The sequence below is a fragment of the Mus pahari genome, chromosome 5 (assembly GCF_900095145.1).
Source record: "Mus pahari chromosome 5, PAHARI_EIJ_v1.1, whole genome shotgun sequence".
NCBI lineage: Eukaryota > Metazoa > Chordata > Mammalia > Rodentia > Muridae > Mus > Mus pahari.
In genome coordinates this window covers 163,062,922-163,077,620 of record NC_034594.1, presented here as the reverse complement: position 1 = coordinate 163,077,620, position 14,699 = coordinate 163,062,922, and the positions used below count along the sequence as shown (strand labels likewise).

The following is a 14,699-nucleotide window of genomic DNA, read 5'->3' as shown; positions in this document are numbered from 1 at the left end:
GTGTGTGTGTGTGTGTGTGTGTGTGTGTGTGTGTGTGTAGGTAGGTAGGGGGTAGACATGAGTGCAGTTGCCTACAGAGACCAGAAGAGCTCTTAAGCACTGAGCCAGCTCTGCAGCCCATGTGGTGACTTCTAACCCTGTGACTGAGGCTGTTGACTGATATTCAGTTGCTCATTGACAAACCCTGAAAGAACACTACAGGTGTGTCCTTCACACCAACTGTTTGGCACTAAGATACTTTTTGTTTGCTTTGAGTCAGAGTCTCAGTATGTAGCCCTAGGTGACCTGAAACATAATATACAGACCAGCATGGCTTTCAACTCCCAAGTGCTGATCTGCCTCCGGAATGCTGGTTTAAAGGTGTGCACCACCATGTCCGGCTTACAATTGAATTTTGATGTAAAATCCAAATTTGTTAAATATTTCAGCCATCATTTTCTGTGAGCATACAAATATGCCTCAACATACACATGTTTTTAAGCTCGAGCCATTTTATAAATTACATTTCGTTTGGAAGTGGATGATGCATGTCTACGCCATAGAGAACAACTTGGAGTCAAACTCTTTCTGCCACGTGGGTCCTAGGAATTGAACTCAGGTCGCCAGGCCTAGCAGCACAAGCCTTTACTGGCTGCACCATTGCTTTGGCTCAGCTTGAGTCTCCTGAACTTGCCTTCTGCCACAGTGGTGGTCCCTGAACAGGTTTCAGGTTGACTTAGATAGGTTAACATCTGTTAGCATCTGTGTGCCTCATAGCACGAACGTATTTTAAATATCAAGGAAAAGGGGGGTGGGGACAAAGAAGTTGAGAGAACAGTTTTGGACAAGATGGGGGATGGGTAAAGTTGTTCCAAGAATGGTAATCCTAACTTTCAGGAATTTCCTGGCCCAGTGATTTCTCCCTGCCCCTCTCCCTTCCCCAAGCCTTCTCCCTCACTTTGTAGTACTAGGGATACACCAAGCCCTCCCTACCCTGGCAAACCACAGCACTTGAGTGGAGGTCTGGGGATAATATTTGAGAGTCTGTTCTTTACTTCTAACCATGTGAGTCCTGGAGAATCAACTTAGGTCAACAAGTTTGGCAGCAAACACAGTGACCAGCTGAGCCAGCCATATGTGTCTGTTTGTTTGAACTGTTGTGTGATGCCTTTAAACTGTTTTATGTCATAGGCATGATTGTATCTCTGGCTGTTCCTACTCAGTAAGGAGCCATTTACATCTTTAGCTAATCTGTATCTTAATGAAGAGGAGGAAATAAAGACAACAAAAAAGCAAAACATTGCCCTAATCCCTTGGTTGTGGGTAGAGGTGCGACTACAAAGTCAAGGCAGTTTGAACACAGCCACAGGAAGTAATGGGTTAGAGAGGAGACGGGGGATGCTTCCCATGATCTTTAAAAAGAACTTCACTGGCACGTGCCACCCAGACCTTTGACTCCCATGCTTCAAGTTGAAGAAGGCAGGCCAGGAGTCTGAAAGAATAAACTTAGACAGGGCCATAGGAATTAGCACCCGGTTGGCCACATCTTCAGTTCTTCAGCTGACTCTTGCAGGGCATGCTGACATCTCATTGGCAAGGCCTCCAGGAGCCACCATTCCTTCTCTGCTTCTTGTGTTGTTCTGGGATCTGTCCCAGCATCCGCTTCAGAGTAAAGATTTGAAAGGTCGTGGTTCAGGACTTGAGTTCCACTGTCATCATTTCATATTCTGTCAAGAGGTCAAATGCTTGTTTCCAGCGTAGCCAGCTTACCACCACCACCAGCAGCAGCACCATTACCACCACCAGCAGCACTACCACCATCACCATTACTGCCACCACCAGAAGCAGCAACAGGATCATCACCATCGCCACCACCACCACCATCACCACCACCAGCAGCAGCACCATTACCACCATCACCATCACCACCACCACCACCATCACCACCACCCTAGAACTTTGAAGGAGCCTTTGATTGCTTGCTACGTTAGCCTATCTGAGTGGCTCTTCTGGGTTCAGGTGCTGCTGTCTTTGGATCTGGGTCTGCTTGGAGGGAGGCCAGGTTTACACACCAAACATTCTTCCAGGTTCTTGTGGCTCTTAACTCCAGAAAGCTTCTGGCCTCATTAAAAATTGTTCTTGGGGTCAGACTAGGTGGTGTGTACCTGGTGGATCTCTGGTCAAGGCCAGCTAGTCTATGTTGTGATTTCCAAGCCAGACAGGGCTACACAGTGTGATCCTGTTTCAAAATATAAAACTAAAATAAGTGTTCTTGTGAAGAAATTGACACTTAGCTGCCAAGCTTGTTGAGGCTGATTGGATGCTTATAAGAGCTACCATTCATCTCCTGGGACAACATGCTCAGCATTGCATGTATGATAGCATGTATGTAGTATTCTGTCACCAGAACAATACCCGAGAGAAACAAAAAGAAACTGGGATGCTGAGATCCTTAGAGAGTTAAGGCTTTTGCTGCTTAGTCTAACCAGAGTTCAGTCCCACACAATGAAAGAAGAGACTCAATTCCCATAAGTTATCCTCTGACCATATGTGTTCTGTGGCATGCACATGCACTGAACACACACACACACACACACACACACACACACACACACACACGCACGCGTGCGCGCATGTGCAAAAACATTTTAAGAGAGAGGGCTGGAAGGATGGCTTAGTGGTTCAGGTACTTGCCACATGAAGGCCTGAGCTCATAACTTGTGTAAATGTCAGGTGGACATGGTGGCCTGCCTGTAATTCTAGATTTAAGACAGAGACAGGTAAGCTGTCTAGGCAGAATACCCATATCACCAGACCTGGTGTGTCTGAAAAATCAATGTTGAGCCTTCATGTCCATGTACAAACACCAATTCACACTTGTGTGAATGAAAAAAAAATTGAAAAAGACAAAAGTTTATTTTGGTTCATGTCTTAGTCAGGGTTTCTATTCCTGCACAAACATTATAACCAAGAAGCAAGTTGGGGAGGAAAGAATTTGTTCAGCTTTACTTCCACATTGCTGCTCATCACCAAAGGAAGTCAGAACTGGAACTCAAGCAGGAGCTGATGCAGAAGCCATGGAGGGATGTTCTTTACTGGCTTGCTTCCCCTGGCTTGCTTAGCTTGCATTCTTATAGAACCCAGGACACCAGTCAAGGGATGGCACCACCCACAATGGGCCTTCCCACCCTTGACCCCTAATTGAGAAAATGCCTTACAGCTGGATCTTATGGAGGCACTTCCTCAAGGGAGGCTCCTTTCTCTGTGATAACTCCAGCTTGTGTCAGGTTGACACACAGAACCAGCCAGTGCAGTTCCGTTCAGAAGTGTCAGTCTGTGATGGATTTGCCTTGTTCCTCTGGCCTGTATGGATACAACAAAATCCTGGTAGGGAATGTGTGATGGTCCAAAATCACCTCACAACTAGGAGGCAGAGTGGAAGAGAAAAGCGGGGGCAGGGATCCCATGATGTCACTTAAAGACACATCCTCAGTGACAGGCTCTCCCATGGGGCCTACCTCCCACTAGCTCATGGACTCCAAGTGCCCCTAAGACAGTGGTGTGGGGAGACACTCGCTCTCTAGAGGCATTGCTCATTCCACACACAAGGAAGTGGGAGCTCTGAAGCTTGCTCAAGGTCACACAGTCAATGCAAAGTTGAAGGTTGCACTTTTAAATGCCACAAAGTTTGTGAACTAGAGTTCTAAAGGTGTTTGTGTTATGTGTGTGAGTGGAAACACACAGCATACTATTTGGCATTTAAATGCTTTGAGCACATGCATGGTGCTGTATAGCCACCACTGATGGGCATCCACACATCTGTCACTCCCCAGGTCCCACATCTGGCACTTGGCAGACTTCTCAACTCTTCATTCTCCAGGTTTGTCCCATGGCTTTCTGTGTCTGGCTTCTTTCACTTAGTAAAGTGTCAAGGTCCAGCCATGTTGAAGCATGTCAACACTCCATACCTCATCATGGCCGAGTAATGGTGCTTCATATGGAGAATCTATATTTTGCTCATCTGCCTATCAATTAATAAACAGGTTTGTGTGCTTCCACAGCCTTATATTGATAGCCTCATTCATAAGGAACAGGTGTCTGGAAAATACTACAAACCAACTGGGAGAGCCTGGAGTGGGGTCCAAGTAACAATAATTTGGAAACCTTGAATCTGGCTAGCTATGTGGCATGGCACTAGGCAGTCATGAGAACAGATGTAACTGGATCTCTAAAGCTCTCCCACAGCAGGGCTGTTCAGATAAACGGGCTTAGACGGCCTCTCTTGGAATCTGAGGAACTTGATTCCTTACCCCTGGCCCTATGCTGTGCATGTCACTAAACACAGTGTGGAAAAGTGGGAAGCAAAACCTGGGGTCCTTAAGAGAGTAAATGGTTCCTCACAAAAGCAAAACTGACAGGAAAAAAACAATGTGGTCCCTGACTCATTAACCCCCTTGCCTCAGCTCACCTACTGTCTAAAGTGATTGTCCTGCTTTCTTTATCACACTCTACACACACACAAATGCATATATAAGCACACACACATGCAGACACACATGCAAACACATGCACACACACATGTGGCACACACAAGCACACACACATACAGATACACATGCACACACATGCAGGCACACACACAGGCACACACACCACACACACATGCAGACACATATACACACACAAGCACACACACAGGCACACGAATGCACACGCATGCACATACACACACATGCATGCACATTATATAAAATTTCCCATGATGTAGTAAAAACAAATCAGTCTAGTTTGAAAACATTTGACTGACCCAAGTTTCTCTCAAGAGTCAAAGTCATGCGGTGATTTAAAACAAGGATTTTAGAATGAGCAAGACTTGGATTCGAACATTATAGTTTGTGGGTGTAGGTGATTAACCTTTAGTGTCTTTGTCCTGTGAACTAGTACACATCCATGGACCCTTCCACCGGTATCTGACATATCACACATAGTACAGTGAGAGTAAGCAATAATCTTAATTAGTAGAGGCCAGAGCTGTCCTGAAAGGTTATCAGCATCAACATTTAGTGAGCTTTCCTGGAAGAATCAAGAACAATATCCAGGCTATCCAATAAAATGAAACCATAAACTCAGATGTTTCCAATCTCCCCATCTCCTCCAATTCCCACAGGTTTTGAATCTTTTCAATCTGGGCTAAGAGAAGAAGTACTCATATACAATGTTCCCATTTGGAAGTACTTTATACAATGTTCCCATCTGATGCCTTTTCATGTTGGTACCCTCCTGGTCCAGTCCTCCTGGAGGGCGGCTGGGGGATGGGACAAAGGGGGATGTGCCAGCGACAGGTCACAAAGGGAGAAGGGGATAAATATGGCCGTGCAGGGGCTTCAGGCTCAAGTGGTCACCTCTCTCACTAGGGCTGCAGTTTGTAGACTCTCAGGGAGCTTTCAAAAAAAAGTTACAGGTGGAGGTCAAAGGCGTTGTAGACCCTGAAGAGAACCTCCCTGGAGTCTACCCTGCATCTTTGGAGAGGTTGGACTTGGGGTCCAGGCACTCAACAGCATCCCTTGCCAATCATCTGTGCTCCCTTCCCACCCCCAGCCCAGGCCTCTTGGAGGCTCTGAGGCAAACTGGGGGCTTGTGGGGTGGGGTTGAGAAGACCTGCTGTAGTGCCACCTCTGTGACCCAGGAGCGCTGTGGCTCCCCTCATCTGCGGAGGCCAAGAAAGACGCAGGAACCCACCTTGCCGGCATACCTTTCTTGACACAAAATGGCCATGAAGAGAGAGTCTCTGTTACCATATTACACAGCCCAGAGTGGTTCTGAAGTCGGCATGTTCAACACCGCCATGGGGAAATTACAGCAGCAGTTACACAAAGGAGAGTATGATATATTCAAGTACGCACCGATATTCGAGAGTGACTTCATCCAGATCACCAAACGTGGAGAAGTGATCGACGTGCACAATCGTGTCCGAATGGTGACCGTGGGCATTGCGTGCACCAGTCCCATCCTTCCACTCCCTGATGTCATGCTGTTGGCCCGGCCAGCACCATTTGATGAGCTTCCCGGTCATGGTCAGTCCACCAGCATCAAGGGCAAAAAACGCAAGGCTGGAAAGACCCTGGAGCTCACTAGGCTCCTTCCTTTGAAGTTTGTAAGGATTTCTGTTCACAAACGTGATCAACAACAGCTACATCTCAAGTTTGCTACTGGCCGCTCTTGCTACCTGCAGTTGTGCCCCCCTCCCGAAAGCAAGGATGATCTCTTTTCCTACTGGGAAAAATTGATCGACCTCCTGAGACCACCTGTGGACAGTAACAGCAGTACCTATGCCATCCCAGCAGGGGACATGATGAACATGCCTTTTCTGGATGAAGAACTGAAGGTACCTAATCGTAAAAAAGGCAACCGCCGCAAAAAAGGCGGCCACCGGAAAAAAGGGGAGCCAGACCAGGTCAGCGTTAAAAGCCTCCCTATGGCCACAACAGACGTGAGCGCGATCAACTCTTCCGCTTTTGCTGGTGGGGAGGGTACCCATCATGATTCTGACATATCCACTATTGTGTCCAGGATACCCACACCCAAAATAAGCTCAAAAGTCCTTGCCAGAGAGTCGGCATCAGAGGCAATAATGTGTGACCTAGTAGACTCTTTGAGCTTGGCAGCAAGCATGCCTGAAGGCTTGGAACAGATAAACAAAGCTACAGTAGGGGAGGCTGTCGTGGGAGCAAGAGGAAGCAAAAGCCATCTGACCATAACAAGCCCTGGCAAAATGTCGCCGAAGAACATGAAGATTGCCTTGGCAGGGATGGCAAGCAGGTCCTTGGAGTATATTCCCAATTCACCCACCAGCCTCTCCCGAAAAGAGATCATGACGATAACAAATCCCAGGATTGAGACTACAGGAGAGTCTGTTGGGGAAACAGCAAATGATCCAGTCCCAGTTGTCCTCGCCTTGACCTTGCCAAGCGAAAGCCGCTCAAGGGAAGAGACGGGACGACAGAAAGCCCGTGAGACCGACACCAAAGCCCATAAGGAAAGGAGGTCGAGACGGGACCAGAGAGCCAAGGAAAGAGTCGGCAGCAGGAGTGAGCACCACCAGAGGACAGGAGAAGGTCACAAGACAGCAGGGGACAAGGACTTTCGAAAATCAGCCAGTCACAGATGTGTTGGCGACAACGAGAAGGACAAAGGCAGCAAGCGCAACAGGTGGCACAAAGGGGTCTGCCATGTCCCCATCACGAAGGAGTCCCAGAGCTCTCACAAACTGTCCCGGACCATCTCCACTGCCAGCTCTGCCTCTACGAGCAAGAGAATGGGCAGGATCAGCTTGTTCCTGAGAAACATCAGAGCCAGCTTGGCTGGAAAAGGCCTGGCACCACGTGGCCAAGATGTGGGCATCATGACTAAGACATTAGAGACAACCGACGTAAAGGCTATCATGGAGGCAGAGGATGGCCAGGGCCTGGAAATCATTGATTCTGTGACATCCGAGGTCATGGAGACAGTGACCTTTGAAGCTCATTGAAGTATAACTCAGAGCCAAAAACTGCAAAGGGACCCAGGGCCCAGGGCCAATCCCTGGAATCCACTCCAGCTTTCTCAGTGCAGTTTAAATAAAGGATTACCTGAAAAGGGCTGTCTGCATCTCCATTCCTGGAAGTTCAGGAGTGACCTCATAGTGAATTCTGTGATGTCATTGTGAGACTCCTGGCTGTGCCTGGATGAGGGCTCCCTCTCCTTGATGTGGGTGCTCACAGCTATGGCTGCTACTCTACTGATACAGTCCTGGGTCTAGTCAGGGACGGGAGAGAGGATCAGCATTGGTTATTAAGACAGTCTGGACTTAGCAGTTTTGCACACGCCCGTGCACCTGAGACTCACACTTCTGTGCTTGGGTGTTTGCGTCAGGTGTATATGTTTTTAGAGACAGCTATGAGTATATTCCTAGCAAAATGATTTAGTATGCCAAAACTGGAAACAAGTCAAATAACAAAATGAGACTTCATACTATGTAGTAGGTGGGTTATTCAGGTAGTGCAACAGTTTTCTCATAATGTTGAAAAGGAGCAAATTGGAGACTAGGTTATCATTGCATTGATAGGACAGTTCAGAAACAAGAGGTAAAGGAAAAGCAAAGACATGCTTTCTCTCTCTCTCTCTCTCTCTCTCTCTCTCTCTCTCTCTCTCTCTCTCTCTCTGTGTGTGTGTGTGTGTGTGTGTGTGTGTGTGTGTGTGTGTGTATGTATGTGAGAGAGAGAGAGACAGACAGAGACAGAGAGACACAGAGACTGGGGGGATGGAAAGACCCTGTGTGACTGTGTGAGAGAGGGAATATGGTGTATGGGAGAGAGAGAGAGAGAGAGAGAGAGAGAGAGAGAGAGAGAGAGAGAGAGAGAAGACAAAGACAGGCAGGGGGATGGAAGGACCCTATGTGTATGTGTGAGAGAGGGAATATGGTGTGTGTGTGTGTGTGTGTGAGAGAGAGAGAGAGAGACAGAGACAGAGACAGAGACAGAGAGACAGAGAGAAACACAGAGACACAGAGACAGAAACAGAGACAAAGACAGAGATGGGGGGGATAGAAGGACCCTGTGTGCATCTGTGAGAGAGAGAATATGGTGTGTGTGTGTGTGTGTGTCTGTTTACACATCCATGGTCAGCATGTGGAGATCAGAGGACAACGTTTTGGAAACTGCTTCTCTCCTTCCATTATGTGGGTCCTGGGGAATCAAACCCAGGCCATTAAACTAGGTGGCCAGCATCTTTCATGGCTGTATTTAAGGAGTGAGTACATTGGTGATCTTTTTTAAATTTTTTTTATAACTTTAGTATTGATACTAATGTTGGCATTGTAATAAAATTTCCCCAAACATATCTTACATCTTTTTCCTCATGTAGCAGCCTTTTGCTTAAGATTCAAGAAGCCATAACTGGTTGTTAGAAAAAAAGGCCAAGGGAGGTAACTTAGCCATTGTCCAGTGGGGCTTTTGCAGGATAGGCCACCCCAGCCCACTTCCTTAGACAGAGTCCTATTTGAGGAACAAGAAGAGAGAATGGGTCCAGACTGGGCTGGCCACCAGATACTGACAGGGAAACTCAGGAGGGATGGGCATTATCTATTGATCAAGACGAGAAGGGGATCGTGGGGTCGCAAGATTAGATATAGCCTGACTGTGTTGACTTTTGAACACAGTAGGGTCTCAGCTGCTACTGATCCTAAGAAGGGTCCAGACCACCCTTTAGCTGCCCCCTGGCTTGGGTTTCTATTCCTCAGCCCCTGCCCTGCCCTGCAGCTGTAAACAGACCTCCTGCCTAGAATTTCAGACCTCCCTTCCCACTAATTAAACTCTTGAAAAACTGAGCAGAATTGTTTTCTCCAAATCTTCAAAACTTTCTATAGCTCCAAAAAAAAAAAAAAAACAAAAACAAAAACCAAATTCGCCAAGTCCATGTGTGGGAGACTGGGTTTCCAGGCTCAAATCCTTAAAGCTGCTTTTGAGACCAGCACAGACTTCAGCTCTGAGTGGGAAGAGGATGGTGGGTATTGGGGGTTGAAGGCTTGCTGCTGAGAAAGGAAGCCAGCTCAAGGCCCGCCCGCTCTAACCATTTCCGGTAGCCAAAGGAGGCTCTTGACCCCAGCAGGAGAGGCTGCTGGAGTGAGTCAAGTTTTCCCAAGAAAGCTTGGAGCCTGCAGATTAGATAGGGCAGCATCTCTGAGGCAAACAATTATTAACCTAGAGCTCCAAGGAGACTGGGGAGGCACTCCCCTCCTGCGGGAGGCTCACTCCTAGCCAGCCTGCCCTTTGACTGGAAAAGTGTAAAAATTCCTAAAATCACACCGCGTTTCTTTAATTTGAGGATTTCTACACAGGTCAGTGCGAGTCTGCCAGACAAAAACAAACAAACAAACAAAAACAAAACAAAAACCTCACTACAAACATTTGCACAACACTCAGCTCCCCAGTGTTCTCCCTGTCCTGGGTCCTCATAGCTCACCTGACACATCAGCATTTTAGAGGACTCTTTCTAGGTGCAGAGGGACATTGCCTGTGACACCAGCAGAGGAGACCTGGAAGGCGCTCAACTTGCCTGACACGTGTGTATTTGGGGGATCGCATGTTGGTAGATTTCCTGAGGCAGGTGTGGGTCTAGGTCTCTAGGGCACAGGGAAGAAAGCGGGCACCGGGGCCCGAAAAATAGGCAAGCTTGAAACATCAGGTACCCGGGTCCCTGAAAGACTTGTGTAGCCTGAGGTTGAGGGCTGGGTGAGAGCTGGGTAGAGAACCAGGCAACTGGCCACTGGTAGCCTGGGGAGTCACGTGAACACGCAGGCCTTTGAGAGTCATTGATGCGCAAGGCCTGATGGGAGGCAGATCTCTGTGGCTCCAGAGTATAGAGCTGAGGAGTGGAGGTAGGTAGGTGAGCGGGTGGGTAGGTGTGCGGGTGGGTAGGTGTGCGGGTGGGTGGGACACTATCTGGAGACTCAGAGGTGGGTGAGTGGGGTGCCATCTGGAGTCTCCGGATCCTGTAGAGAGCCGGGCTAGAAAAGAGGAGCCCGGGACCAAGGCAGCTATGGAAAGAGGAAGATGGAATCAGGAGACATAGCCAAGATGAAAAGGACAGTTGTCCTCCTGTCCCGAACACTGAAGGTCATGATTTGGAACTATACTACACTCATCTGGAGTCAGCAGAATGAACACTGGGGATATCTCCCTTGGTCTGTGGAAAGGGCTGCAAGACAGGAATCTCAACGAAGGAAGATGTGTGTTGGTGGATAAAACAGTTTGGAAGTAAAATCAAACAAACAAACAAAAAAACCACATAGGGCATTCAGAGGAGTTTTGGTGGAAGGAGAGGTGGCAAGTGCTGGTGGACTCTGAAATCTAAATTCCTCTGAGAGACAAGGAGGGAATAGGGCCAGGCTAGAAGTTCTAGCAGCCCCCAGGGATGAGTTGCTCAATAGAGCCCCGTGTGGCCATATGCTGTTACTGCTCCTTGGTGCTTGATCTAGGGGAGCCAGCGTGGTTGTGGACAGTCACCTTTCCCTTTGCCACACCACAGTTTCCCTAATGCTGAATCACTAATGATCAGCCTGTCTGTCAAGGACACCACCCCTACAGCAGGTAGCAGCAGAGGTGACACTGGGGAAGCTGGCAAAGAGGGTATGCTTTGTCCAGGCAGCGGCAGGCTCTGGGCCCTGATGGGGATGCAGAGTCCAACTCAGCAAGAGATGGGGTGTGGTTAGCATTACACTCCCTCTGCAGCCTGGAAGCCATCTGAGAAATGATTATTGAATACCAGTTGTGGGCAAGGTGGGAACCACAGAGGTGGCTTAGCACACACGGTAACAGAAACCAAGCCAGGCGGAGGCATAGCTCAGATTAGCGCATTTGTCTGGTAGGTTCCAGGCCATTTCCAGCACCACAAAACAAAACAAGGTGTAGTGGTGGGCAATTTAGAGGGAGGCTTCAATGTGAAGGGGAAGCCTGAGAGAGGGCAGGAGCAATCGGCAGAGGCAATTGTCTGGCAAACAGAAGGACTTGAGAGATTCCGGTAGATGGCAGCCCATGGTGGCGTGTCAGGGCTCTGGGTGTGGTGATCAGGGTGTGAGCAGTGCAGAGAGAAGAGATTTATCTGAAGCAAGGGAAGGCTACACCCTAGGGGAGAGCCCAGAATACCACACACCTGGCACCCCCGAATCTGTATGACCACAAATATGACCTGTGACCCAGGAGTGAGGGGTGTGCACAGCTGGACTCTACAGGATCAGAAAAACACGGGAATCACAGGTTCCTTCCTCTGCCAATCTGGAGCATTTGGTGTGCCCTATGAGACACATATCTCCCTCCACACATGCTTCCCCACATGTATGCCAAGGTGTTGATATCCCTCATCCTGAGGGCAGCCAAAGGACAAGGCCCGTCAATGCTGGCTGCCAGGAACCTTAGTCTATGCCCAGTGTACCGTGCCAGGCTGCACCATGCTCTTCCAAAGCACCTCTGTGGACACGCTCACACAGGTAGGTGTATGATGCCCACTGCTTCACCCCATTCTCTTTCCCACTGGCACCACAATGATTCAGGAAGAAATGAGGAAACACAGCTTTCTCTTGAGCTCTAGGGTTACAGGCCTGTGTTGCCATGACTGGTTTATGCCATATTGGGGATCAAATTCGGGCCTTAAAAAAAAACTTTTTTAAAAAAATAGGCATTTATGTGTGTGTGCCTGTCTGAGTTTATGTGAACTACATAAATGCAGATGACTGGAACCACAGGGCATCGGGTTAGAGTTAGAGGTGATTGTGAGCCACCTAACATGGGTACTAAAAACTGATTTGGGGTTACACCAGACATGGTATTGCTTATACAATACCATGATGTATATAGAAGACTAGGTAGCTTTGTTGTAATTCCTTAGTGGGCAAAATCAAAAGTTGACTTCCAGGGGTGAAGATATGGCTCATGAGTTAGGAGCATTGGCTGCTCATCCAAAGAACCTGGCTTTGATTCCCTGCACCACTGATGTATGGCCTGCCTAGAGTCAGCAGGCAAGAAATTCCATACCTGAAGAGTCCAGGATAGCTTCAGTCACATTCAGAGCCTTGAGGGAAACAGCTAATGGGGATTGTCAACAGGAAGTCTTGTGTGTGGCTTCTCCAGTCAGTTGGTCTCTAATGGTTAATTTGGCTTCCATGAGACTGTGTGTCCAGGTCATGGGAAGCTGTTTCTGTGTGTGACTAGTCTGAAACATTCTGTCCTGGGGACAGGCTTACTGAGACTTAGGAAGTTGTGCCAGTGAGATAGATGGGTCAGAAGAGAAGGTCATTTATCAACAATCCCTAACCTACATCGTGGAAGGTGGGAAGGGACTTCCGCAGCTTGTCCCTCTCACACCCACACATGTGCTCGGGCATGTCCCTCCCCCAAGTACATAAATGAAAAAAGGAAGGAAGGAAGGAAGGAAGGAAGGAAGACAGATTCAGGAAGTAAACAAAACTCACAGATTCAGGGAGTAAAGCTTTGTAAAGCGTACCTGTAGAATCTCCGTATTTGTAAGACCCCTAACAAGGGTCTATATGCAGAAACAAGAACTGCATTGGAGGATCTCAGCCCACACCAGCCACCTGCAAGTTGTTCAGAGAGCTCCAGGGATGCAGCCAGCCGTGGTGAGTCCTCAGCGCTGCCACCCAGGCTGGGGTAGGCTGTTCAGTGAGGTAGCTGCCCTCAAGTTACACGGTCGCCCGGCTGGGCTTGGGTGAACTGATTTCCTTGGTCTGTGCCCTCTCTGGGGCAAGTAGACAATTGTGTGTATCTCCCTAGAAAAAGTCGCACAACATTAACCAAGCTTCAGTCTTCTGGCACAACTCCCACCACATTTTGTTGTCTGTACAATCAGTAACATCAGGCCTGGCTTCTCAACAGCCACCGGCTTACAGGGAGACAGAAGGACTGCGCTGCTCTGCTGCTCTTTGTAGAGAAGTGGGCGGGTCACGTGGATCCTGGGGGTGGTCAGGGAGCAGTCTGAGCACTCTGGATGGCTACATTCTTACCACTCTGGAAAATACCATTTGCCTCCACCCTGAGGTGCCTACAGGGGTCGTCTTGAATGCTCTTTTACTCTTCCTTCTTTTCATTTTCTAACTCTTCTCCCACCTCCTTTCCTTCTCTGCCCCACCCACCCATTTCCAAATCTTCAAACGCTAGTTCTTAGGAAGTTGAGAGATTATTGGGACACCAAGATCACAGTACATCGATTCTGGAAGGGCCTTGACTAAGCCCAGATGTGCTTTACATAGGAGGGAGCTGGGGCTTAGGGACTTTCCCAAGGCCCTGCACACAGCAAAGCATAGTGATGGAGAATCTCCAGGAAGGTCTGCAGCTTCCGTCCATTTGGAACCAGTGCCTGTAATCAAACCGGCTTTGTTTCTGGTTGCATCTGCTACTTCACCATTATAGGATCCTCAGCGTCTTGGAACCTGTCCCAGCTCCAGATTCTAGACACAGATGGAAGATTATGGGTAGAGCAAGTGAGGAACAATTCAGACAGCCACCTCATTCCTGATCCTTAATTCCGAGGACTAGGATCTCTGGCATCAACCAGCAGCCCACAAAGCAGCCTTGGAATCTGCAGGTTCCTAGGGATGCTGAGTTTGGCAAATCTAGAAAGATATGGTAGTCAGTGAGGCTGGTTGTGTGGCTGAGCCCAAGAGATAGCATCGGTTAGGACAAGGTCCTATGTCTCTGATAACTCCCAAACAGGACTAAGCTCCAGCCATCGGTGGGAGCTCCAGGTTTGGGCCACCTAATATCTCAAAGCACTGAGCAGTTGGATCTTTGAGACGGGGTTTCTTTGTGTAGTCCTGACTATCCTGGAACTCACTCTGCCGAGCAGGCTAGACTTGAACTCAGATATTCACTTGCTTCTGCCTCCAAAGTGCTAGGACTAAAGGTGTCTGCCATGACATCCGGTTCAAGCAGTTGGAGCTTACAAGAAAGAACAAGTATGGACTGGAGGCAGAGGTGAGAGCACTGTGTGGGTGTTAACTGAGTAGCTGAACAGTGGAGAAGGCCCTGCTAAGACCCCTCTCGGGCGTTTCCTAACCACCTTGGGTGCAGCTCTGCAATTCAGTAACCAGCAGGCCAACAGGAGGATGCGGTCCAGAAAGAAGGGCTGCAGCCATTGGTTAACTGGTGTCTCCTTGCTTTTCTGTTGCTGTG

The 14,699-nt window shown here is 48.5% G+C and overlaps 1 protein-coding gene across 1 annotated transcript; it reads left to right on the top strand.

Annotated features, from left to right (window-relative positions):
• The first annotated feature begins 5,378 nt into the window (after positions 1-5,378).
• Fam71a (family with sequence similarity 71 member A) lies at positions 5,379-7,604 on the top strand. Its single transcript, XM_021199332.1, has one exon. The coding sequence runs from the start codon at positions 5,747-5,749 to the stop codon at positions 7,505-7,507; it is 1,761 nt and encodes a 586-aa protein (XP_021054991.1). The 5' UTR covers positions 5,379-5,746; the 3' UTR covers positions 7,508-7,604.
• Positions 7,605-14,699: the final 7,095 nt, after the last annotated feature.

Excerpts from the sequence above, each read along its gene's own strand:
- Fam71a (XM_021199332.1), top strand. The coding sequence starts at position 5,747 with ATGGCCATGAAGAGAGAGTCTCTGTTACCATATTACACAGCCCAGAGT.